Raw genomic sequence first — 24950 nt, 5'->3', positions numbered from 1 at the left:
AGAAGTCCTGACGACTCTTGAGTCTCAGAGCAAAGGGGACAGCTCTTTTGGAGAAGGCAGTGTGGATGAGCTCCCCTGCTTGGGGGGCGGATGGGGCTGTCACCCCCGACTTAGGATAACACAGAGTGCTCATACCTGGCATGTTCCGAGTAGCATAGGAAGGAGCAGAAACGGGATGAGAATAATAATAATAGTAATAATAAAGAATTAGCTGCTCTCAGATGTTCTCTCCTTGGTTTCTGCTTGCCCGGGTCTGACTGGTGTAGCTTGTAATTAGTCTCTGCTTGCAGATGTGTGGTTCCAAAGACTTGTGGATTAAGGAGAAACTCTAGAATTTCTCAGGACCTGACAAGTTGTAACGTGAAAAGCTACACTTAGTCCATTAAAGATTTTTCACAGTGACATTTGAGTGCAGCCTGAGAAATATGCCACCTTGCCATTTATCATTTTCAGGGCACGGGTGTCGGCAAGGAGGTTGCTATGAAGAACAAAACAAAATGGATTGCATGTGTAGAGGTGAGCTGGCGAATACTGATAAATGTACTTCACTGAATGTCAGCAAATGTCACTTGAGAAGCCATTTGCAGCTACCATAACAGCTCCCAAACCCAACAAAGAGTAGCAAAAACAGGCAAAATGAACTGGGCGTCTTGCTTCCGCATGAATAAGCAATCAGCCCTCTCAGAAGTTACACCAGAAAGTTGTTAAACTTGATAGAAGAAGCTTTTCCAACCACACCGATGCAGACTATAGATTGCCACACAGGGCCGGAGCCCTTCTGAGGGAGTCTGTGCTGTGGCTCAGAGCCGGACTTAATAAACCCTTCTGTCCCAGGTGGGTGCCTTCCTTTTGAATGGGGTGAGGATGGCTGTTTCCAAGGAATGCTCCCCGGGTCCTTCCTGCCCCCGCTGGCTCCTTTCACTGATTCTGCGGCCCCTTTCCCCCCACCCTGCCCCACCCCCTCCTCATCAGTGTCTCTTGAACATGTGACCCAGGTACCCAGGCTCCAGGAGGTGGCCCTTGCATTCCTTATCAAAAGACCGGAAATAACCAAGTGGTTATCTGCTGGGCTTGTAGTCCCTCCCTCAAGAAAAGGACACTCAATGCATGTCCCTGGTTAGTCTGAACATCTAAGCAATAGACTCCGGCTCTTGGTGACCTGGCCAGAATCTTGCTGCGAGTGATTTAGGCTTTCTGGAAGCTGGAGTCAAGTTTTCTTCTGGGATCAGCTCAGCTGGAGAAGTTTTGTTCTACCTTCGTAGCTTGCTGAATCCCCACACTTTGCCGTGGAGACGTACCTGGGGAAAAATACCTCACTCTCCTTAAAGCTCTCCCCCGAAATGTGAAACTGATTACATTCGAATTCCAGCCCCTCTTCATTTCCTACTCTCTGAGGGCACCTCCTCCTCCCCAGCGCATCCACACGAGGTCATCCAATGCTTGTCTCCCTGCTTTGTGCCAAGACCTGCAGGGGAGTCTTGTGCACACGCAACCTGCACACCTACACCCGCATGCACTGAAGTCAGCTCTGCTCTTACTGGAGCTATGCTGGGGTACGGGGCCCCTAGGTTGAGTGTCCATTCCTGGCTCTGCCTCGAGTGTGCTAACGGACAGGACTTGCCTCTTCCCACTGCCCTGCAATATGGTTAGCCTGTGTACATTGGGACCGAACATATTTTGCAACCAGGAAAAGATGGGCTCTTGGGAAACCTGGGAGAACAGCTCCTGGACGAGGGGCTGGGGGGTGGCTCCTCTCTGGCCAAACTCACTGCAGAGAACTTCATAATCCTTGGTGTTTCCTCCCTTTGAATTAGGTGCTTCCCGAGGAAGGGCCTTTACTTGGGTCTCCGGGAACTCAAAAGACATCTGTTTATTATTGGCATTGAATTGCCCTCAGCTTGTTGACTTTCATGCTTAGTTTAGGAAGAAACAGTGGTTTGTTTAGGAAACACAAAAGCAGCAGCAGCAGCAGCAAGGAGATTTCTGGATCGGAGGTGGAGGTGAGGGCCAAGTGGAGGTGAGCCTCCAGGGAAAAGGGAGATGAGGGATGTCCTGCCTGCCTGGGACCCCTGCTTTCTGAAGAGCAAATCTCTACTGTGTCTCAGAAAACCTGCGACCCATCAAAAAACACTGAAGAAAAGACGAGTGGAGAGCCTCATCTTGCCAGTGCCACTTGTTTTTCTGATTGTCACAACTGTTAAATGTGTGTCTCGAAGTTCCAATGAACAAGTATTTGTCCCTGGCAGGGGCAGTGAGAGGAGCCGGTGGGTCACTGATTAATTTCACCTGCATCCCTTCAGTGTGGGAGGGCAGGGTGCAAGGAAAGTCCACCTTCCTCCTCTTCCTCTTCCTCTTCCTCTTCCTCTTCCTCTTCTGGCGGATGTTCAGGACGGTCAGGAAGCTCCAGCTTTTGCCGTCTGCCACCGGCTTGCCTCCAGCAGATGGCACGGCATGCCATCCTGACCTCCGAGTCACAGGATGGTCCATCTTTATACCGAGAAGGTTGGGAAGACACCGAAATGTGCGCGTGGCGCATGCCCAGGCCGACTTCGAGGGGTTGGTGCTTCGAGACCTGAAGTTCTGCTGAAGTTGTCTAAACCGAAAAGGCTGTTGGCGGGCCAGTGGCAGTCCCGGGTGTGTGCTTTCCTTTTTCCGGAGCAGGTAACCGTGAAAGTGTGGAAGGTACAAGCACAGAATCAGAAAGCTAAATAAAAAAAATGAAGCTTTCGAGTGATTAAAAAAAAAAAAAAACCTTCCTATTGGATTGTCCTGTAGGCAGGAGTAGCCCACATTGTCCCCTTCCCTGGGATGACAGCGAGCCACAGTGGTCTGGGTGAGCTACCTCATCAACCCACTAATTAGTGGCAGAACCAGGTTTCCTGGTTTCTAATCCAGACACTGTTTTCAGTGGACTCTGCTCTGCTGTGTGCACAAAAGCCTAACAAGTCCCCTTTAACTACTGTGCATTCTGGGCTGTTTCAAACAAAGTGTTAAATTGGTACCATAAGAGGAAGATTTGTTAAAAATACAAAACTCCTTAGAATTGCAGTAATCCCCTCATTCTCAAAAGAATGTAAACAGGACATCAATACAGGGTGCACTGGCCCACAGGAAGTCTCCGAGCTAGAAACCTCACCCACTGCCTGCACCAGCCCTGGACCTCATCAGCAACCTGGGGCTGAGTTCCCTTGGCCTTGAGAGAAGAGCGGATACAAGATGCAAATGGGAGAGAAGCAGGCAAATTTCAGGTTAACACAGCAGGCAGGCCATGCTAAGGAGAAATGTTCAGAGGAATATCAGACTTCTAAATCATTTTGTCCATCCACTTACTCATTTAAATGAACACTTTTATTTGCCTGTTTTATGTCAGACCTGACGCTGTATCTTAACTGGATTATCCACTTTGCTTGCAAATCATGTTCCTCACATGTAGAGCGTTTTCAGCCTTTATGGCTCAGCTCAAATGCCACTTCTTCCAGAAAGCCTCCTGAGATTCCTCTCAAGCTTCCCTCCTGTTCTCCCAGCCAGGACACCCATGGGACAGTATGATGAACTGTACATCCTCTCCCCGACAAGTGTCAGCTCCATGGAAAAAGGATGTCTTTTACCTCTGCATCACTGAGAGGGTCCCTCCTAATGGACTCTTTGAAAATGGGAATTAAAGCAACTGGGTTATTGCTCACCCACATTGAGATGTAAGCCATTCTGGTTTAAATATATGAGGAAAAAGCTTCTCTTCCTTGGCCACTGGTAGTGTGTGGGTTTGGTATTTAACGAAGGGAAAAGATGCAGGTTAGGGAGAGGCAAATGCGTGACTCGCTTGGATTCACTGGGCACTCCTGGTAGTGGAGGTAAAGTCAGACTGTAATCTGGGGTGAGAGTAGTGAGCAGATCTCATTTGTCCTGGCAACCATCCCCTTCCGTGATACACTTGGGTCTGGAAAGCCATTTCCCCTGCCTCTGAATGGAATCTGTGTTACAGACGCGGGCCTTCGGGTCGCCCAGATGTGAAGGGATAGACATGGAGAGCACTCACTCCCGTGTGGAGCCACCAGCATTGAGGCACCGGCTGCCGCTTTCTTAACGTTGTCCTAGAGAAGTTGGATGCAGGAATCTGTACCTTCCCTCTTATTTCTGCCCCGGCAGTCACAGGGGGGAGAGGGTCTCCCTCACCAACACACACAGCTAATTTTACCATTGGAAACTAAGATTTTGTGGGAGATTTGCAAATGTTAGTGACTTTGGGTGGAGATATTTTCTTTTTTCAAACCTGGGGTCCAGGAATTCCCTTCCTGCCTTTTGATGTCTGTTATTTTCACCTGGGCCTTTCAAGGAAGCACCTTTCTTAGAAATTCCCAGCCTTTTAAAGGCAGAGAATCCACCCCCTCCCCCAGCAGGCAAAACACAACCCGACGTGGGGAAACACCAGGCAGGAAGAAGCCGGTGCTCTGGCCAGTGGCTCGGCAGGGTTTATGCGCTCCTGTAACAGAACTCACCTGATGGAACTGAAAAGAGCCTCTCCTTATCCTTTGAAATGTTGCATTTCATTTACTGTAAATTTGTTTCCTTGCCCAATTGGAGGGAAAAAAAAAAGGAATCTGCCTGGATTTTAGGAAGAAAAATATCTTTAAAGTTCCCGAAAGTGAGAAGGGTTGGAAAGTTTTTCTCCTCCCAAGTGGGCATTCGGACAAATACATTTATTGATTCACTTACTTCTAGTGGCTCAAAGGAAAAGGTTTTGGAAATGACGCAAATCTCGGTGTGCCTGTTTTTAGAATGAACACGGGCGTTCGTTCGCTGCCCTGCCGCAGTGGGATTTCCTGCTAGGGGAATCCGCATGGGGAGAAGTACCCCCATCTGGGGAGCATTTAGGGAAATCTGAACACCCACACAAAAGCTGTATTACCATCGCTATCCGCACTCCGGCCCAGAGGAAAAACAATTAACAATTTGCATATGCTCATGACACAAATTAAAGACAAAAGGCCCCTCGCAGGCTGCGGCTGTCATGCAGGGCTCAGCACGCGCTTCTCCAGCCCTGCATAGTTGAAGCTCCCTAACTAAAAAGAGGGGTTCCAGGCCCTCTGGTCCATTCCCCTCCGCCAGAGTGTGTTACCCCAGTCCGAAACATCTCCTGATCTCTCCAGGAGCTTCTAGGTGAGAAAGAACGTGTAGTTCCAAGAGAAAAAGGGAGGGATACGTGTATACACTGTGCCCTTTTTATTTTAATGGCCAAACATTGTAATGCTAGCTAAATAGAAATTCTTGTCTGTTAATAGGTTTCTTTAGTTTGTAATAAATAGGAATGCTAATGACTAAAATTTGGTATTTGGTATGCATTGGCTTTTATGAGCTTTTCTTTACTGTCCTCATTGACATGCAATATGGCAAGCTTCCTTTGAAACATATTTATAAAATAACTACAGTATAATTAAACCAACAAAGCCATCTTTTAAGTAAGCTTAATAGCTCAGGTTTTTTTCACCTCAGTAAAAATTTATTTAAAAAAATAGTCATGCCTCAATCCCACTGTATTTTTTATTGTGTGCATCTAATATTTCCTTTGCATCTACAATCTGTGCATATCTAATTCTTTTTGACAACTATGATTATTAATAAAGTGCTTGTGAAAGATATGCTTCATAGCTTCTTCAACAAGAATAATGTTTTTTTGTTAATGGAAATTGTAACATATCTTGACAGATACAATGTATAAGATGTGCCTTTTTCTTAATTGTTAATATTGCTGTGCTGAATACATAAGGAACAGATCAACAGATATGGCAGGTAATAATCAGAGTGGATGCTATTTTATACAATGTAACTAAAAATATTTTAATGATATAAAAGCAATAGATAAATAAAAGCAATTATGTTTAATTTTGCTTTCGGCGTGCCGGCAGTTGTGGCTGCTGTGGCGGGTGTGTCTGTTGCAGGAGGAAGCTCCAGCACAGAGATCCGCACAGGCAGAGGCGGCTCTGCAAGCCGCGCTCCGCCTGCGGTCCGCGGCCTCCGCATCCCCGCCGCACGCCCGTTCGGGATTCACGGTGGCTCCAGCTCCGCTGAGTTGCCCACAGTTTTAAGGACAGTCCGCCTCTCCCCAGGCCCCGCGGTCTAAGACCCCGCGATTTCCCCAAAGGAAGAACTCAAAAGGCACCGTGCGCTGGACCCGAGCCGCTGGAGCGGACGCCCCCCGCCTCGCGGGCCCCCGGCCGCCGTGCGCTGCCCGCGCGCCTTGGCGCCGAGGGTCTGCCTTGCTCCCAGCGCGCCCCCCGCGCGGAGAACACACGCGGTTGACATCACGGTTAGAATCTTTATTTAAAACTGTTTCCAAGGTGACAAATTACCGTGCCTCGTATGCAACAGGTTCCTCCAAAGCGGTATCATTGCAGATTAACTGTCATGTGTGGGATTAGAATAAAAGCATAAGGGATTGGGTAAAAAGGGGCGACGCTCGAGAAATAACGCCCGAGCGGGTCTCGACCGCGAGGCGGCCAGGGGCGCGGCCGCCAAGACGCAGAGCGGGCCCGGAAGCGGCCAAGGGGCGCCGGTGCCAGAAGAGCCCCCGCGGGCCTGGGGCTTCGGGGCAAAGCTTCCCGGGCGCCTGGGACAGGGGACGCTGCCTCAGGGCTGGGGAAGGCGAGGGGCTGCGACGCAGCTCAGGCGGAGAGCGCAGGCAGCCCCGCGGCCGAGCTGGGGGCTGCGGGCAGCGCGGAGCCCCGGACACGCTTCCGCCGAGGGGTGAAACTCCCGGAGGAGGCCCGCAAGGGGGTCCCCGAGTGGCTGATGTCCCACCCAAGGCCTAGACCTGGCGGCGTCCTCGGAGCCTCCACACTGCCTCCGGGCCCCTGCCGGGCCGGGCCGGGACCTCTGGCGGCGGAGTGGGCAGCAGCATAGGCCGCCCACGCCCTCCCGAGCCCAGGACTTGGGCCTTCGCTGCCGGTAGAGGCCATTCGCCCCACTGGACCACCGGCCCCCGCCTGGCCGCCCTCTGCTCTTCTCACTCGGGGAGTGCCCCCAAAGCTCCCTGTCCCCTCACCCCGCTTCCTGAGGGGCCAGAACTGGCCGCGCTGGCCCCAGCGGGCCTCGGGCCTGGCCCGGCCCACGGCCCCCGGCCGCTGACGCAGCCCCGAAGTCCGTTTGCGTGCCGGGGTGGAGGGCGCGGGGCTGGAAAAACAAACAGGGCCGGGGCGCCGCGGCGCGGGGTGGGGCTGGAAGGAAGTGCGCAGTGCCGCGAGAGCGCCGAACAAAGCCCTCTCGGGAGCCCGTCACCCCGCGCTGACCCCAGGCCCGCCCCGCCGAGTCGTGGGGCTCCCGGGCCTCGCCTCGGAGAGGGCCGCACAGCTAGGCGGGCGCGCGCCTCCCCGGCCCCGGCGGTCCGAGCCTGCGGCCCGCCCCGAAGGCGCGAGGAAACGGCGCGGCCGGCGACGAAGCCTCACGCGGCCACGAGAGCCCTCGGGGCGAGGCTGAGCGGAGACGCGGTGCTGGCGGCCTGTGTCGGGAATCGGGGCGATTCTGGGGGCGCCGGCGCCCCAGCGGTGCTCGCCGCCAGGGAGGGGCTCGAGCTGGGCGACCACCGCGGCCGCGACTCCCGCCTCCCGGAGCAGGGCCGTGGCTGAGGCAAACAGCTGTTCCTCTCATACATATTTCATTACACAATCAGATAATGCGTCCCACCACCTTCGCAATTATTCACAGATAAACATTTTCAAGACGTTTTGACATCTGTCTTAGTGCCTGCTATTAATTTAGTAATCACTGTAGTTAAAAATGTATGGGATTTTTGCCGTCGGAGCGCCCCGTCTCCGGCGCGCGGGCCCGGGGTTGGGCGGCGTCAGGGAGCCGGGCCCTCCGGGAACGCAGCCACCTTGGGAGGGGAGCCGGCCTCTGGAGCGCGTTGACACTGCGAGGATTAAAGGGGTATCTGGTTATTTTGATTTCTTGTGGAGGATGGTGGCTGTCCCCCTCCCCCACCCGCGTACCCTCCCCACTCTCCCCACCCCAGCCCTGCACCTCCACCTCACAGAAAAGCGTTCAGCCCTGGGTGCCCGGCAGAGGACTTGGTCAGGTCAGCTCCAACTAGGGCGGGGGGTGGGGTCTGGAGTTGTCTCATTTGGGGTAGAGAGAGGGAGACAGACCCGCAAAGAGAGCCGGGCCCTCATGGTCACTAAGAATTTCTCAGTCCAAAACGCCCTTGACAATGGGAGAGTCAGCCCTACTCAAATGAGTCCCCAACGTGGACTCTGCTGCCCAGAGCCCGGTGGCCTCGGGCAGAGGTGACCTGGGTGCTGGGGAAAGACAGAGGGGAAAATGTGAATTAGCTCCAGTGGCTGTGCACGGGGCAGTCGGGGATGTGAGAAACCCAGTTACTTTTCCGCTTGCGTGATAAACGTTGCAACGGACGCGGGCATGGCCATGCCCAGGCAGTTTCTGAAATCAGACAAGCAGAATGGGAAGCAGCCTGTGGAGCTGGAAAGGAATAGCAAACATTTCTAGCTCTAAAAGGCTATTCTTTGTGCTCCGAGAAAGCTTAGATAAAACTCTCCAGAGGGAGAGGAGCGCCCAAGGCAGAGGGCATCTCCGTTGCAGGGATTTGTGAAAGTTACACTTGGGGTTTGAGAGAGGGAGTCAGTGCCGGGACAGACAAGCGTGGGGAAAGAAAAGCGGCCTTGGGGGGGACTGCATTTCCCACAAAGACTATGTGACTCCAAAGTGATTTTCACTCTTTATTGTTCCAAACATCCACAGCAACAAAATGGCCAGGAATGAGAGGTATCTTGAAAAAAAGAAAACGGCGCAGTGCTTCTCCCCTAAAGAGAAGGAATGCTTCCCTGCTCACACCCTCCACACCCTCCGTTTCTAGGGCAACTGCATCTGCCAAGCCGAGTCCTGCTGGGGCATTTTTGGGGTGGTTCATTTCTTCCTCACAAAATGGACCCCCTTGGCCCCTTGGAGGGTGGTCATCCGACTTGCTGGCCCAGAAAGTCGCCTTTCTTCTTCTTCTTCTTTTTCTTTGTCTAAATGAATCTTCCAGAACTTACCCTCTTCTTTCAGATGAGAGGGAGAGGCTCAACAAGAGAACTCAAAAGAGAAAAAGTAGGGAAAGGAGGTGAAGTGGAAGGAGGGCCACTGCCTGTTCCGCCTGAAACCCCAAGATAGCCTCTGTCTGGAAAAGTTCTTAGGCGGCGGGCAGGCAAGCAAGCCAGCAGCGGGACACAAGCCTGTGCCCTTGCCAGGCCCAGAGCAATTCTGGCAATCTCTCTTTGCAGCCCCCCAGCCTGGGGGTGGGAAGCAGATGGCAAGAACCCCCCAATATTTCACAAAGACAATCAGTGTAATAAGCTAAACAAATGCACTTGCTTTGGGGAGCTCTCAGGCAGATTTATTTGATATGCGGGGCATTGGGATGGAATTAGGGGTGGTCAACTGGTTGTTTGCGACAATCAAATTTGGGATACCAGTGAAAGGGCTAAAATAAGGGCTCTCCCACTTCTGGAACCCCGGTTAGGGCTGAGTGTTCCCCTCAGGTATTAGGAAGGATCTCATTAGGAATGCTCTCCACCCGAGCCCTCCTGTAGAACACAGTCCCTGGGACCGAAAATAACAAAACCAAAAGAGTCCCAGTGGAAATGAATCTTCCCTGCATTTCCCTCTTCCGGGTGTCTCCAACAGAGTAGAGGGGAAGGCATAAATAAATAAATAAATAAATAAATAGGGAGGGGTTGGCTTTGGGGTGGATGAGGCTGTTGGTTCTTTCCAGTTGCTAAGACTCCACAGAAAACCTTTCACCCAGTGGACACAGCAAAGTTTCTCCCTTCAGGGCAACGTGCCTCTGAACAGAAGCCCTTGGCCAGGCGGCCAGGAGTCCTCCTCTCCCTCTTCCTATACGTTTGCTTATGTGTTGGAGACCCTCCGTGAGAGCACTGGTTTTTGCCATCATCGGGACAACTGGATGTGCAGCCATGCGCTGGAATAGCTTATCCCTGTGGACATTTTATTCCTCAAATGCTGCTCTTAGTGTCCCTTGATTCTCCCATGTGTATCCAGGTACAATTGCATATACGTTTTGTGCACTGATGACTCAGCTTGAGCCTGGGCAGGAAGCCCTGGTCCGCTCGGGGGAGGTGCGCGAATTCCAATGTTGTGCTTTGGGTGGGGTGCAAGGTTAACGAGGTTTCCCAGACCTCCCGGCTTTTACGTACACCTTCTTCAGCCCAATTCACCTTTGCCGGAGAGACAGGGATCCCCTGAGACGATCCTGTGCCCTGCAACTCTTTGGAACCCTCCAGGGTCCTAGATTAGCGGCAGGACTGAGCCGAACGGGGGGCTTAAGGACTGAGGTTGGGAGGCACTTCTCAGTTCAAGGCTGAACCCGCCACCCAGGCCACCTCGCAGTTGAATGCCCCCTGGGTCTCTGGGGACCCAGTTGTGGGAGCGCCTCGGGGCGAGTGATACGCACTTTCGGGGACTGAGCTCGCCTCCCTGGCCTCCCGGGAGCAGAGCTGTATTTGTAACTGGGAACTGGCCTGGGCCCGCCCCCTCGGCCCCTCCTCCAGCCCCCTCCGCGACGCGCGGCAATCAGCCGGCTGCCGCAGCACGCGTCCTGGCCACCCCCGAGCGCCCCCGGGCCGCGCGATCCCGCAGGGTCCCTGGCGTGGCCTAGGGGGGAAGGGGATCCGGAAGACTAGCCTGCGGCTCTCTGGGGCGGTCTTGCGAAGTATTCCTTCGCGGGTATCCCGCAGGCGGGCCGCGCGCCTGCGGGTCCTCGCCCGACTGGAACGCTGACCTCGGGCGTTCTGGGGGCGAGGGGGGTGGCGTGTGCGCGCGCGTTCTCCTGCGACGGGAAGCAAGTCCTCGTGTCTTCCTGGAATCTTGTAGCTGTGTGTTCTTGCGGGTGTGAGAGAGAAAGAGGCGGACTCGCGGCTAACTTCAGGTCAGTTTGTGCACAAAGGGCCAATGCTAGCCCGAAGGTCGGTCGCTATGTCTGTCCTTCGAACTCGCCCAAAATGAAGTCACCTCTCCCCCAACCCCCTTGCAGCCTCCCCGGTCGGATCAAAGGGCCAAGGCCCCAGATGCCTGGAGGACTGAGGCCCTCCATGTGCACTCTGGCGTTCCGACACCCCAAGGGCCAAGCTGCCCTGGGGCCCCGCTCAGAATCAGGTTAGAAGCCCTAAGTGGGAAAGGAAGACCCGGAGAGCTACCCTCAGATCCACTGCCCAACCCCAGTGCATGGGACCTACCGACCTGCTGACCCCGTCAGGGATCCAGATTGGCCGCGGTGGGAGGGAGGGATGGAGAGTTGGGTTGCTACTGGAGGGACGTGGAGATGGAGAGAGGGAAGAAAAATCAGACTGGTGAGGATGAGGTGGAGATGAAGTGGGGGCTGCTTCCGAGACCTCCGGCTTTTCACCCTGCCATGGGGAGGTGGGTCGAGCGGCATTGCTGCCACACCACCCCAGGAAAAATAAAGCTAATGATGTAGTAATTTAGGAGGGGGTGAGGGGCTGGACCCAAGGAGGGAGGGGGAGAGAACAGGGGAATGCGCGCCCCAGGAGCGAAAGCAAACAGCTCGCTGTGGAGGCGCTGCCTGCGGCTCAGGCTTCCCAACAGGTTAGCAAGACAAGGATCCACCCGGCATTTCGCAGGAAGGGGGGGGGGAGCAGAGCGAGAAGGGAAGAGAGCCTTGATAGAGGACAGAGGGCGGGAGGGAACAAGAGAGGAGCGAGAGAGCGCACCGCGCCGTTTAACAGGAGACTTACTCTTCCTAATGAATATTTATCCGCCGCTGCTCCACTCTCCCGGCTTCCCTTACCTTTCCGCAGGTAAGATCCTCCCTGTGCCCCAGTCCCAGGAGCCCTCCCGGCTCCCCTAGGCGGGGCGCGGGAAACGGGGCGGGAGGGCTCCTGGCAGGCGGAGTGGGGGCTGCAGGGGTGGCAGCTCTACTCCGCGCTTGGCTTGGGCGCCGGGGCATGCGACCCCACACGGCCAGGAGCCGCGTGCGTGGGCTACCTGTGTGGAACGGGTGTGAGCGCGCGTGTAAGAGCGAGAGAGCGAGAGGATGGGGTGGGGGAGGGCGGCGGGAGGCTGTGCGCCCGCGAGCGCGCGCTCCTGTTCATGGCGCGCTCTGGGGACATTTTTCCGACTTTTCACTGGGACGCCTCGGATTTCTCGCCTTTGCCTCTCCCTGCTTCCCTTCCCCCTCTTCTTGGCCCCCTCCCCATATCCCCCATCTCACCCCTACCCCTGGCTACTGAGATGCTCTTCTGTGGGCTATTGTACCGCTCGCGCGGGCTCCCTCGGACCGGACCGGATCTCAGGTCTCATAAAAGAGGATGAATAGTTCGGTTTCCGCCGTCAACCTCAACACAAAGACCGCCCGCCCACCGGGTCCCCTGTCTCCCCACCTGGCGGCTTCACTTTGGAGGTGCTGCGGCCCTCCCTCCTCCCCCCACAGCCCTCTTGGGGTGCCAGGGCTCGCATCAAGGAGCTAAGAGTGATCGCGACCTGGGGCTACGGTATGGAACTTCGCAGGCGCTTCCTGCCAGCTTCCCTGGGTTGGAACCCCGAGCTGGAGCCCGAAGACCCTCAGGGGTAAGGGCACTGCTTCTTACCCCAACTCCCTCATCCTGGCCAGCACTGGCCTGCTGGGGGGAGGGAGGAGAAGGGGTCTGGGAAGGGCTGACTATGTAACCCGAATTCTTTAAACCGACTTACCCAGACACCTGTTGAGAATCCATTTGGGGTTGCGGCTCCGAAGCTGTGCGAAGTGGGCACACAAAACCAAAAGCCAGAGTTGGGGAAAGAAAATTGTTCCTCTGACCAAACCTCACAGGGCCAGTCAGGCTCCTGTCGGCTGGCTTTGCCAGGTCCCCGCCCCGCCCCCAGTGCCCCCCTCAGCCTGGTGGCCCCGGACTCAGAGCCCGCAGACTCTGCGCTCAGGGCCGGGCCCTGGCAGCTCTCCTTAAGCCGGGACAGGCTTTCTAAGCCCTGCTCAGAAGTCAAGAGCAGCAGCGCCGCCGCACCGCCTGGCCTTTCATGCCGCAGCCGCTCCTTATTCTTGTGCCTCGGCCTCTCCGGGTGCCCCGGGACAAAGCTCCTGGAGCCCGATAGCTCCCTTCCCGCTAAATCCCCTTCGGGGTCAGTGCGTCACCAGCACCGGGCCCCGCGCCTCTCCTGCCAGCCCTGTGGCTCTTAAAGAGCCGCAGCCCCCCCCCATACACATCCTTGGCGATCCCCCACCCCAGCCTCCCCGCCCCTCTCCTCTGGATCTAGCTCCCCACGCCAGCCTGCTGCCCCAACGGATGCCCGCAGGCTTCTGGCCCCCTCCCCTTGCCTCCTCCCCTGAGCAGTCGGTGGGCCTGGCTTCGGGGCCACAGGGTGAGTGCTACCCTCCGCCTCAGTCCTCTTTTCTCTCCACCAGTGTCCACCTTCACTTCTCTACCTCTATTTTTGCTCTTTCCCTGGACATGGCCTGGATACCTGCCTTTGACACCAGCTCAAAGGTGATCCCTAAAGATGGTCGGTTTGGGTTGTGGGGCAGGGTCTTTGCTGGTCCAGCTGAAGATGGGGTGGGTTGAATAGACCAGACAGACTTGGAGGGTGCCCCTGTCAGAGGCTCCTTGTCTTTTTGGCACATGGCGAAGGCTGGTTTGTTCCACTCCCTCCTGGACCTGGGCACCCTGGAATGGGGCTGTGAGGTTACTAAATGACCAGGCTAGCTGTGTGTCTGAGAGCTTGTGGGTATACACAAGGAGGTGGTCCGGAGGACCTTCAGTATGGCCTGCTTCCCAAACCCAGGGCACTAACCCCTTCCAAAGTAACTTTTAAGAGACCAAGCGCTGGAGGTGCACAGAGGGTGTGAGAGGGGACCTTGAATTCCAGTTGTGCAGGAAAAGGGGCAGCAGAGGACAGAGGGGACAGAGAGAAGTCAATTCCTTCTGAAAACTGAAGCACGATTTCTAATATGGTGTCTCATGTTTACTGGCCAAGCAGGTCACCTGCTCCAAGAACAGGGGCAGCAAATGGTCACTTGGGTTTGCTACCTTCCACAGCTTTGCCTCTTGTCCTCTCACCAGGGCCTAGACTAGGTCCAGTCTCCCCCAGGGAGCCACGTGGTCTAGGCACAGGGTGGCCCTGCCTGGAGCACTGTCTCCAGGCCTCCCCAAGACTGACAGCATGATTAAAGACAGGCCAGAGAAGGGCCGGGCTGGGTGGGACACACTGCTGCCCTCCTGCCCACATTTGACTATGTGGGCTCTGCGGATGGGGGGAGGGCGGGCAGTGATGGGTCAGGCGGCTAAGCCTGCCCAGCCTTTCTCAGAGCCCAGCCCTAGCACACCAGTTTTGGCTATGGGAAGAGGATTGGTGGAGGAAAGTGCGTGGCCTCCTGGGTGGTGGAGACCAAAGGGACATGGGCAGGGGGAGGAAGGCTGAGGACAGGCTGACCTCCCCTGGGCACATTCCCTGTGCCATTCCAACATTAGTCCAGATGCACCTTTTAAGGAACTGCGGTTTCTAATTGATTTACAATTGGCCCTCCTGGGAGAGGCTGCCAGCGCACCCCCTGGGCTAGATCCTGAAGCCACAGAAGCCACTCCTCCCATCCCCAGCCAGGGTAGCTCCACAACCCCTAAGTCTGCCGTTCCCCCTCGCTTTTTTGGGGCTGGATCCTCACTGCCATCTAGGCTGGGCCTGTGCCTACCCCTCCCTGGGCCTGGCAGTGGGAAGTGCCGGGGGCCCAAGGCAGAGCCAAACTTCTCTTGTGTGAGGATGTGGGGGGCGGCGGCGGGGCTCATTAGGCAGAGCGGGGTGCCGAGAGGTGCGCGCGGCTGGCCCCCGAGGCCGCCTTTGAGCCGTCGGGGCGGCTTCATTAAGCGGCGCTAACAAGGCATACAAACGCCGGGCCCAGCAGCTTTCTTGCAATGCTGGGGCCTTAGCAGGGCGCCAGGCTAATGAGGGTCACTCAAAGGGGCTGATCAAATATTCAAATTTCCCCGCACGCCGGGAACTTTTATGCACGGAGAAAGTTGAGGCAACTGAGCTGTGTTTACTGTCCGGGGCGACAATTGCTTGGAGCGCGGGTCCCCGGAGGCTAAGGCAGGGGGCGGGGGCGCGGGGAGGGAGCAGTTGTTTTTGAAAGGGAAGTAATCGGGGTCCTTGAAGGGCTTCGCGGCCTCCCCGCCTGCGTGCGGCGCTCCCCGGCGCCCTCCCTGGCCGTCAACGCCAAGCGCCGCAGTTTGCAGCTTGCGGGGAGGCCCAGACCTCGGGCCACCCGGCCAGCCTCCCGCCTCCGCACGTCCAGGGGGCCGGAAGGGGCGTTGCCCCCAGGACAAACCTTCCCGGGCCGCCCTCGGGCCGAATCCTTGTCTCAGCCGCTCTGCAGATCCCCTAGCTTTCCCTTGAAACCCGAACGAAGAGCGTGGGGCTCACTCAGGCACCGCTGACGTCTGTAAACAAATGCCCCCTTGGTCCAGGTACGAGGGGGCACACTCTGCAGTCCAAACGCGCTGTCCTCTCCCTGCGCCATCTGAACGCTGCCTTTCCTAGCGCCAGGAATGGTACTGGTGTGGGGACAATAGCGGCAATTTTGTTTTGCACAGGTGACCTCGGCCTGTACCGGGCGCCGAATCTCAGATCTTGGAGTCTTGAGCGGCCAGGGGGCAGTGGAGGGGCCCAGAGGCCCCGCAGGCTGGCCTGTTCCCCCACTGCCTCGCCGCTCTGAGGGACCGGGCGCTGGTGCCCTCCGCGCGCCACTTCCGTGTGGAGTGGTCCTCGCGCTGCCCAAAGGCTTAGGCCCAGACCGGGGAGCAAGGCGGCTTGGGCCTTGAAACCCGAGGTCCTTCTGCTCCTACTCCTTCCCCCAGTGCCCAGTGCCTCGGAATTTGGGCGGGGAACTCCGGTGCTCCACAGTCTCCCACGCTACCCGAACGCACTGAGCGCCCCTAGAGAGAGCGAGCCTGCCCAGCCTGCGCTCCTAATCCCGCCAGCAGCCTGCAGCCGGTGTGGCCAGCCGCGCCATGGACCAGCCGCCCCGCCTCCCTGCCCAGCGCTCCGGACTCAACTTACGGGCTCCAGGCGGCGGGCGTGGTACTTCGGGCCAGAGCCCAGAGGCGCTGGCGGCCGCAGGGCTGAGCGGTGGCGGCTCGGTGGGCGGCGCGGAGCTAGGCTCTGCGGGGAGGCGCGGACAGCCGCTCGCCCCGCAGCGCCGGGCTGGCTCCCGGTGCACAAAGCTGCGCGCCTTGCCGCCGCCCTCCGCCTGGCTTTGCGCTCCGGAGCCGCAGCCGTCACCGGAGCTGGCGGGATGCTGCAGGTCCGCGGGCGCCCGCACACAGGCTGGAGGGCGGTGATGCCGCCGAACAGAGTCTTAGCCGCGCTTGCCTCAATTCTCCCCGAGTGAAGACGGTTTTCGATTTCAGCGCTTTCGGCGGAGCCCCGCGGCACCTGCCCAGCCTCCCTCCGGCGCGGGGCCGGCAGCGGCCGGGAGAGGCCGGGTCTCCCCCTCCCGGAGGCGGGGGTTTCGGGGACGGGAGGGGACTGGCCGGGTTCACCCGCCTGCCCGGCGCCTGGATCCCCAGCTCCGGGGGATGCAGTTTCGGGGTCACGAGCTGCTTTCAAAAAGTTGAACACAATATTCGGAAACCCACCCGTAGGAATTCTCCCCCCACACGCGGCACAATACCCACTCCCCTCCCTTTTTTCATTCCTTCCTCCCCCGCTTCCTCCTCCTGCCCCTTCCCCCTCCCACCTTTCAGCCTATAATCCTTCCCCTACAAGAGAAAGGGATCGGGAAGAAAAGATGAAGTGTCTGTTTTTGTGTCCCAACCTTTGGGCTCTTTCTGGGCCCCGCAGTGAACGATTGCCCAGAGCTTGGAGGCTGAGTGCAAAAGGACTTGGGCTCGGGAGGAAGGCCCATGGAGGGGAGAGGCTCTGGAAGCGGGCCCTGACCAGCCTTCCCTTTAGGGGAGCAGTTGTGTGCCCCAGTCCGCGGGTTTAGGACCCGCCGCCCCCGGACTGCCTCCGCTGCGGCGAGGCAGAGTAAGCGCTGGCAGCTCGCCTGACCCGGAGGGGCTTGCGTGCCTGGGCTCTGGCCCTCTGAGGCCTGGCACCCCTGGAGTCGAGGCCTAGGTAGGGCCTCCGCTCTGGGTTTAGGGGCTGGGACACTCGCCGCCCCAGTCACGTTAGGTTTCCCATTTAAATTCTCAGTCTCTTTTCTGCTCCCTCTTTGAGATCTCCAAAGTGGTGTGGACCCGGCGCTGCGCCCCCAGATCTGCATCGGAATGCAGAAAAGATCTTAAAAAAAAAGTTTTGAATTCCTCAATGATTTTTCTTCTGGAAAGGCAGCTTAGGATAATTATTTCAGCTTTATTGAGGGCAGATTAGTTGAAGTCTGGGCCCTGCGTTTCAATACGCGTTGTACACGGGCCCACAATGTGAGCATTGTTGGCTGGTGTGTGTGAACCCATTCAACATATACACTTTTTAACACCAAACCGAGTCCTGTCTAAATATACACAGTGTGCCGGGAAAGACGCCTCTGACCCGACAAATCTGCGTAAATCACACTTCCATAGTTACAGAAGCTTCACAAAGGGAGGCCAGCCCAAGACGCTGATTACCTCTTCTTAAAAGCAACCTACCTAAGAATAAATACCCCTGCCTGGCCAGAGGGAGGGAGGCCCTCCGTGCTCCCTGGACCTTCCGGGGCCTGGCTTAGGCGTGCGGTGTCACTTGCCCTACAGAAAGCAGATATTATTTTTATTCACAATACAAACACACAAGAACGTTCAGGCCTCATCCGCTTCCCTGGGGTGGTCTCCAAAGTTTGAGCTTTCTGCTGATCTTGGGGTGGGGGGGCAGGCCCAGAGCTCCTTTCTGGTGTGTGTGGGGGGTGGGGGTAGGGGTAGGGGTGGAGAAGCCTGTCCATCTGCAAAATTCCCTGGGGTCCAGAAGGGCTCTCCCCAGCTCCTGCACAACTCCTCTGGGAGGCAACTCAAGTGTGTGTGTTGGGTGTGGGGGGGGGGGGACACAAAGAATCTGGTGGTTGTTTGAGATGGAGGAAATGTAGTGTTGTTTCCTGCTTTAGAAGAGAAGCCTCCTAGTCCTGGGGCAGAGTAAAAGGAAGCACCATCACTGTCCAGAGGCAGCTGGGGTGAAAGCAGTCCACCAGCACCAAGTGCGTAGGTCGGAGCGGCCTCCTGCACCCCGGTCCTGGGCGCCGGCTCCCTGGGGTCAGAGGCCCACTAGAATCCCGAAGCCCTGGCGGGTGCTGAGGCTCAAGAGGTCGCTTCACAGTGGGCCCCATGATCTCATCTGTCCTTTCTTCCTGCCCACTGTTAGTGCTCACATAAGCAGAAAGAGCAGACTCGACGTGTGCACCACGTCCAAACCGGGCCGGCTCAGCCGGCTCCCGGCCTCTCCTGGCAGCCACCCTGCCTGCCCTCGGCAGGGTTAGGGAGCTGCTTGCCTGCTAACGAAATCCCCCATGTAACTGCTCATCCCATTCAAGTATTCTGTGCCCATGGCTTTTGGAATTTCTGGATCAACTTCTTTGGGGCAGAGGGAAGAAGGAAAGAGGGAGAGAGCAAGAACGGGAGAGATGTGGGGGAGATTTAGAGTTGCAAAGATTTAAAAAAATTCTCTTTCCCCCTGTCTCCCTCCTTCCTTCCTTCCCTCCTCTCCCCCTCCCCCTCACTCTGGCTAAGTGGTAAAACCGTCCTTACGTTCTCGGTATTGATTGGCAGGGCTGACAGTGATTGGCAGCGGTTGCCGTGGCAACGCCACAACGACACGCCGCAGACCAATAGAAAAGCGAAACAAAATGTTTCAATGCTGCACTCACTGTGGATTTAGGGGAGATATTATGAGGCTGTTGTCATTAGGGCGATTGCTGTGGAATCGCTGAATCTTGACTCGGCGGTGGTTGGCTCTCGCTCGCTCGCTCCCTCTCCCTCTCCCTCTGTGTCTCTGGTGCTGTCTGCGCGCGCGCACCGGGCCGCTTTCCCTCCTGCCTCTCTATGTGGCTGCGCGGGTGTGTGTGTGTGTGGATGTGTGTGGGGTGTGGGTGTCCCTTACGTCCTTCCTCCTCCCCCTCCTCCTCCTCCTGCTCCCCCCTCCTCTCCCTCTCCTCCTCCCCCCTCTCCTCTCCCTCCTCCTGGTCCTCTTCGCCCCTCTCCTCCTCTTCCTCCCCTCTCTCTTCCTCTCCCTGAATTTTCTCCTCTCCTCTCAGGTCAGTCCATGGTATTCCGCTCCCCCTTAGACCTCTATTCCTCCCACTTCTTGTTGCCAAACTTCGCCGATTCTCACCACTGCTCCCTACTTCTGGCGAGGAGCGGCGGCGGGAACGGCGCGGGCGGCGGCGGCGGCGGCGGCGGCGCGGGCGGCGGCGGCGGCGGGAACCGTGCGGGAGGCGGCGGTGCTGGCGGAGCAGGCGGCGGCGGCGGCGGCGGCGGCTCCAGGGCCCCCCCGGAAGAGTTGTCCATGTTCCAGCTGCCCACCCTCAACTTCTCGCCGGAGCAGGTGGCCAGCGTCTGCGAGACGCTGGAGGAGACGGGCGACATCGAGCGGCTGGGCCGCTTCCTCTGGTCGCTGCCCGTGGCCCCCGGGGCGTGCGAGGCCATCAACAAACACGAGTCGATCTTGCGCGCGCGCGCCGTGGTCGCCTTCCACACGGGCAACTTCCGCGACCTCTACCACATCCTGGAGAACCACAAGTTCACCAAGGAGTCTCACGGCAAGCTGCAGGCCATGTGGCTCGAGGCGCACTACCAGGAGGCCGAGAAGCTGCGCGGCCGTCCCCTCGGCCCAGTGGACAAGTACCGCGTGCGCAAGAAGTTCCCGCTGCCGCGCACCATCTGGGACGGCGAGCAGAAGACGCATTGCTTCAAGGAGCGGACTCGGAGCCTGCTGCGGGAGTGGTACCTGCAGGACCCCTACCCCAACCCCAGCAAGAAACGCGAACTGGCGCAGGCCACCGGCCTCACCCCCACACAAGTAGGCAACTGGTTTAAGAACCGGAGGCAGCGCGACCGCGCCGCGGCGGCCAAGAACAGGTCAGTGGAGGGGTCTGAGGCCTGGCTGCAGCTTCCGGGCCGGGGAAGAAAGGGGCGAGGGTTGAAATGGGGCGAGCGGGACGTGGTAGAGAGCCATCCAGCGCCCGAGAAGCGGCTGCTCCCCGGCCAGTTGGAGAAAGTTTCCGTCTGCCCCGGCGGGCGCGCGGCAGAGGGGGCGGGTTGTGGGGTTGCCCTTTGCCGTGCCCGACAGAGACTTTAATCCGGGCCAAAAGGGTGTGCCTGCGGCCCCGAGTGCTCTCACCTCGCGTCCCTGGGCCTCAGCCCCTGGGAGCCTCCGCGGCGAGCCGCCCCCGCGCCCTCCTCAACCCCGGCTCCTGCCCCGAGCTTCTCTGAGTCTGGAGACAGGGAGGGAAGGAATGTACTCCTTGCCATCTGGTGCTTATTTCCATGCATTAAAAAAAAAAAAAAAAAAGGACTTTGCCATGAACACCAGGGAGAGAAAAGTGTAACTGGGTCCTCGTCACAAAGGGAAAGGCCAGAGGCCCGCTGCGGTGGCCTCCTCCCCGCAACATTGCGCGTAGCCTATCCCGGAGCCGGAGAGCCAGGCTGGAATGGAGAGGCCGAGTGGGCGCGCAGCAGCGTGCACACGGCATGCACCTGCCAGGGAGCATCCCTGTGGTCTGCTGAGTTGGGAAGGGGTCAGGAGCAGCTTGCTTCGGGGAAGTTGGCCACAAAGTCACAAAGTTGTATTGGGCTTGACCCTCAGCCGACAAGGCCTGGGGGAAACAGGGAGAAGAGGGAGTAGAGGGAAAGGGGGCAGGGGGAAAGGAATGGGGGGCAGAGGGGGAAGGAAGGGAGGAAGCTGGGAGAAAGCCCTTGTTTTGGAACCTGTGTCTCCTGCAGCCAGGGCTGCCCTGGGCCTGCTATACGGGGCAAGCATGGCCGCCCCCTGCTACTGACAGCTGTGGGTAGCTAGAGGGTGGTGGGTGAGTTGCCAGAGTGTGTTCTGGTATAGGGGGCCCATGGCCCTCTCACCCCTGCCTGTGGACCCAGTTTTCGCCTAAGGAGGGGAGTGCCCAGGGCCAGGGGGAGGCATCCTAGTGGGAGATGCTGGGGCAGATGGGGACCGCTCCATGCCTCTCTCTCCTGCCTTCTCCATCATCTGGTTCTTTCTCCTTCCTCTTTCTCCACGTTCCCATTTCCAGCCTCCCTAATTTTCTCTTCCCCTGATCCTGCGCTCTGAGCGGGGATCCAGAGAGCAAAGTCAGTGTGCCCTACCCGAGAGGAGCTGCGGCCGAGAAATCCGCAGCTGGCGAAGGGGGGGGGGGGCAGCAGGGGCAGGAGGCCCTCCGGAGGCAGCCTGCTTAGGGTGAAGAACCCCCGGGGACTAGAGGGAAAGGCGGCCCCAACCCCAACTTCCGCGGCCCTGGGGCTCAGCGTCTTTTGCTGTGCTCCCAGGCCTCCGCAGGCGGCCGGGCCCGGGTGCTACCTTTCCGCTGAGGCCCACCCCATACCCCGGAAGCCTCGGGAGGCCCACGGAAAGCCGCTGGGAGCCGGGACCCGCGCTGGGGCGGCGGGGAGGCGCTCTAGGAGCTGCTGGGACGAACGCCCAGAGGGCAGTCGGGGATGGCGGCAGGGCGCGCGGGACAGGGCAGGCCGGGAAGCGCGGGCGGTGGCAGGCCCGGCGGCTCCTGGCGGCGTAGGCGCTGGGCGGCGGCTCGGGGGAGCCGGGTGCGGGCCGCTGTGTCAGGGCGGGCGCGGCTCTCTCTCTCCGCAGGCTCCAGCACCAGGCCATCGGACCGAGCGGCATGCGCTCGCTGGCCGAGCCCGGCTGTCCCACGCACGGCTCGGCAGAGTCGCCGTCCACGGCGGCCAGCCCGACCACCAGCGTGTCCAGCCTGACGGAGCGCGCGGACACCGGCACCTCCATCCTCTCGGTAACCTCCAGCGACTCGGAATGTGATGTATGATAGCCAAGGCCGCCCTCCTCCCCCTTCCCTCCTCCCCCTCGCCTCCCCTCCTCTTCCTTGCCCTCCTCCTCTTCTTCCTCTTCCTCCTCCTCCATCCCAGAACGAACCGAAATCAGGATACACAACCACATACACATGTCCACACACTCCCGCCCCAGTCAAAAATATACACAAACCAAGCAAAATAACAGATTACTACAAACCATCAACAACCCCCGACCACCATCTCCGGCGAGGCCAACAGACGGTCGCAGACGCTGCTGTTGGGCAGAAAACATAAAAGAGGTGACAATTGTGTACTTTCCAGGACAAGCGCGGCTTCTCCTTTCGGTTCCCACGGACCCGGCACCCCACCTGCATGACGATTCATTTGTATCTGGGAAAATATTCTCTCTAGTTTAAAACGGTCTAAAAAGAGTCGACTGTACAAAAACCAACCACCACCGCGACGGAAGACGACAAAACGACAAAAGCGACACAGACAAAAAGAAAAAAAAAAACACCACCATCTCCTTTCTGAATTTGTTTAAAAAAAAAAAAAACTCTTTGAGAGGGAAATAGCAAATGTTTCTCGCCTTTTGTTGCTCTCTCTCTCTCTTTTTCCTCCTCGCTCTCTTTCTTTCTCTTTCTCCTCTGTTTTTAAGTCCAAGTATTGGTCCAACAAGATGCAATCTTCTGTTTTTTGTTCAGCAGACAATCATTTTCTTCGTAAGCACCTTTTTCTCTCCACTCTGTCACTGCCTGTGTGGGTACTGGTTATAAATGTGGAAAAAGAATAGTTATGACTGTAACAGATTTTTATTTTTATTTCAAAATTTTATATGAATTATGTATATCTTAATGATTGGTCATTTTCCCAGTTTGTAATATATGTGTAGAAATTGCCTGTATATGATATTGCTTTTTCTCTCCCTTTTTCTTTCTTTCTTCTCCCACTTCCCACCTCCCTCCCTGCTCACCTGTCTCTTTCCTTTTTTGGGGTTCCCCTCCTGGCTCGCTGGGTGTCCCAGCCTCGCCGGGCCCTTCTGGGACAAGGCAGGGCAGGCTGGGCTGGGAAGAGGGACCCCGCCGCTAGCAGAAGCGGAGAGTGAGACCGTAGTATACTTATGCAAAAGCTATTTCAAGTATTTCTTAGCTGCTCTGGAGGTATCTCTCACCCCCCTTAGGGCGCTTCTACTGTTATCTTAACTGCGTGTTTATCTATATGTAAAAACTTTCTAAAGCAAATACAGTATTCTCCATTTTCTTATCACTCCCACAGACTGGTGCTTTTGTTCGCCTTGGCCCTCGGCTCCTCTCTCACTCGGCCGCCGCCGGAGCTGGGGCGAGGTTGCCAGGCTGGGGCCGAGCTTGTCGCGGGAGTTGGGTGGGGAGATGGACACAGGCCCTTTGGGGAAAGAGCCAAAGAGGGTGCGGCGGGGAGGGGACGACAGCCGGAGTGGCCAGGTCCCGCAACCCCACAGGCGTGCGCTCTGCCCTGTGGGGCTTTGCGGTATGTTGGGGGGCTATGTTGCTTTGTTTTTTAAAAGGAGGAGCACACAGGTGGCCAGACCGAAAGCATCCGACCCAAGCAGAGCTGAGAGGGTTTGTCTTTCTCCTCTCCAGGGAGGGGGCGTGTCGGGGAGGGACTGGTAACTGTGGCCCGGTGGGGACCGCGTGGAGAGCCAGGGCAGAGGGAAGGAGGTCCTGGGCAGAGTTCAGGGCCTCCTCACTCACTGCCCTGTGCCTCTGCGACTGTGAGAGTAGCTTTTGGCTGCCTGTCTGTCTCTCTGATATTTTCTTTCCCAGCTTTTGGGATCAGCCCCGAGTCTCTTGAGCTCCCTAACATTTCCAAGTAGTTCTATACTTTAAAATGAAAGCTGAACAAGAGGGAGAGAAAAGAAAAGAAAGAAAGTCACCACCTCTTGCTAACCACGTTGCCCCCAGACAGTTCCCTGAGATGGCATGGCTGGAGGCACTTCCGCCACTCAGGGCAAGGGTGGCCTCTGTCCCCCAAGGAGGAGCCAAAGAGGTCATTTCAGAAAACTTGCCTTCACTCGAAAGTCCGGTTTCCAGGCACAGAGGATTAGGGAGAAACGTGCCCGGAATTTCACGCTGGTTTCCAAACCAATTTTGACTTCCAATTTCCGTTTGTCCCCATCCCAGGCGGCACCAGGGGAGCCATACTGGCCTGAGGGTGCACTGCTTTCTCGCGTGGGCCCTTGTGTGCCAGGCGGGCATTTCCATGAGGCAGATGGCTCCAAGGCATCCGGCTATCCTCTGGGGCTTCCCACTTCTGTAGGCTGGCACGCAGCATCAGAATCTGCACGTGTTCACAGCCGGGGAAAGCATCCCTTGTACGGGCACGTTTCTGGCAGTAGGGACCCAGGTGGTAGGGGTTTGGGGAGGAGCTGCCTGGATTCTGCCTGGCTTGAGCCTCCGTTCCCAGATGAGGGGCCCTGTCACACACTCCCATCGTTAGACAGCCCTGCACACTTGACCTAGAGCTCTCGCCTGGACATCCAAAGAGGCTGCTTCGGTGGAATCTGGCTGGATGTGTTCCCATCAACTCACCAGAATTGGTGGGTGGCAGGAGAGGAGTGGCTCTGTTGGAGGAAGGCCCTGAAGGTCCTCAGCCAGTGACACCTGGAGCAGGTACTCTTTTTGTCTCGTGACAGAGGACAAACCTGATTTAAAATGCTTCGTTTCTCAACATACCTGGCAGAGAAAGCAGGTTTGGGGTATCTGGTTGATGCCTACTCCACTGCAGAAGACAGGGGACCAGAGTCCACACAGCTTTTAGCCCGGAGGGCTTGGGCCCTGTCTGTTTTGCTATCATTTATCACCTAGGTCGTGGTTATGTTTCCTCCTAGTTCTGCACAAACACTTACAGGCAGATTGCTTGCAGTGGGTGGTGTACATGTGTGCAACACCGAATGCTAAGGTTTTCACCAACCAAGGTCTGAGTACAAAATGGTTTGTGTGTGTGTGT

At 57.3% G+C, this 24950-nt stretch overlaps 1 protein-coding gene and 1 long non-coding RNA gene across 4 annotated transcripts; one reads left to right on the top strand and one right to left on the bottom strand.

The window, feature by feature from the left end:
* Nucleotides 1-10398: 10398 nt before the first annotated feature.
* SIX3 (SIX homeobox 3) lies at nucleotides 10399-23231 on the top strand. 3 transcript variants are annotated; one of them, XM_070069705.1, is made up of 4 exons: nucleotides 10399-10933; nucleotides 19226-20048; nucleotides 21787-21946; nucleotides 22287-23231. In XM_070069705.1, exons 2-4 carry the CDS (start codon nucleotides 19234-19236, stop codon nucleotides 22374-22376), a joined length of 1065 nt encoding a protein of 354 aa, XP_069925806.1. In that variant the 5' UTR covers nucleotides 10399-10933; nucleotides 19226-19233; the 3' UTR covers nucleotides 22377-23231. The 3 variants fall into 3 exon arrangements, with proteins under 3 accessions (XP_069925806.1, XP_051695132.2, XP_069925805.1); XM_051839172.2 differs by lacking the exon at nucleotides 10399-10933 and adding an exon at nucleotides 11590-11822; XM_070069704.1 differs by lacking the exon at nucleotides 10399-10933 and adding an exon at nucleotides 15344-15473.
* On the bottom strand, nucleotides 11821-16692 carry LOC138848820 (uncharacterized). Its single transcript, XR_011386926.1, has 3 exons — nucleotides 15335-16692; nucleotides 12715-12757; nucleotides 11821-12009 (listed from the first exon to the last, which is right to left on the bottom strand). It is a non-coding gene; the product is annotated as an uncharacterized lncRNA (long non-coding RNA).
* Nucleotides 23232-24950: the final 1719 nt, after the last annotated feature.

Source organism: Oryctolagus cuniculus, chromosome 2, assembly GCF_964237555.1.
Source record: "Oryctolagus cuniculus chromosome 2, mOryCun1.1, whole genome shotgun sequence".
In the NCBI taxonomy this organism is placed as follows: domain Eukaryota; kingdom Metazoa; phylum Chordata; class Mammalia; order Lagomorpha; family Leporidae; genus Oryctolagus; species Oryctolagus cuniculus.
Note: the sequence above shows the minus strand (reverse complement) of the source record. Positions and strands in the feature narration are given on the sequence as shown.

Excerpts from the sequence above, each read along its gene's own strand:
- SIX3 (XM_051839172.2), top strand. The coding sequence starts at position 11,768 with ATGAATATTTATCCGCCGCTGCTCCACTCTCCCGGCTTCCCTTACCTT. Across the intron at positions 11,823-19,225 it reads CTTCCCTTACCTTTCCGCAG|GTCAGTCCATGGTATTCCGC; the intron begins GTAAGATCCTCC and ends CTCTCCTCTCAG. Across the intron at positions 21,947-22,286 it reads CCGGCACCTCCATCCTCTCG|GACAAGCGCGGCTTCTCCTT; the intron begins GTAACCTCCAGC and ends TGTACTTTCCAG.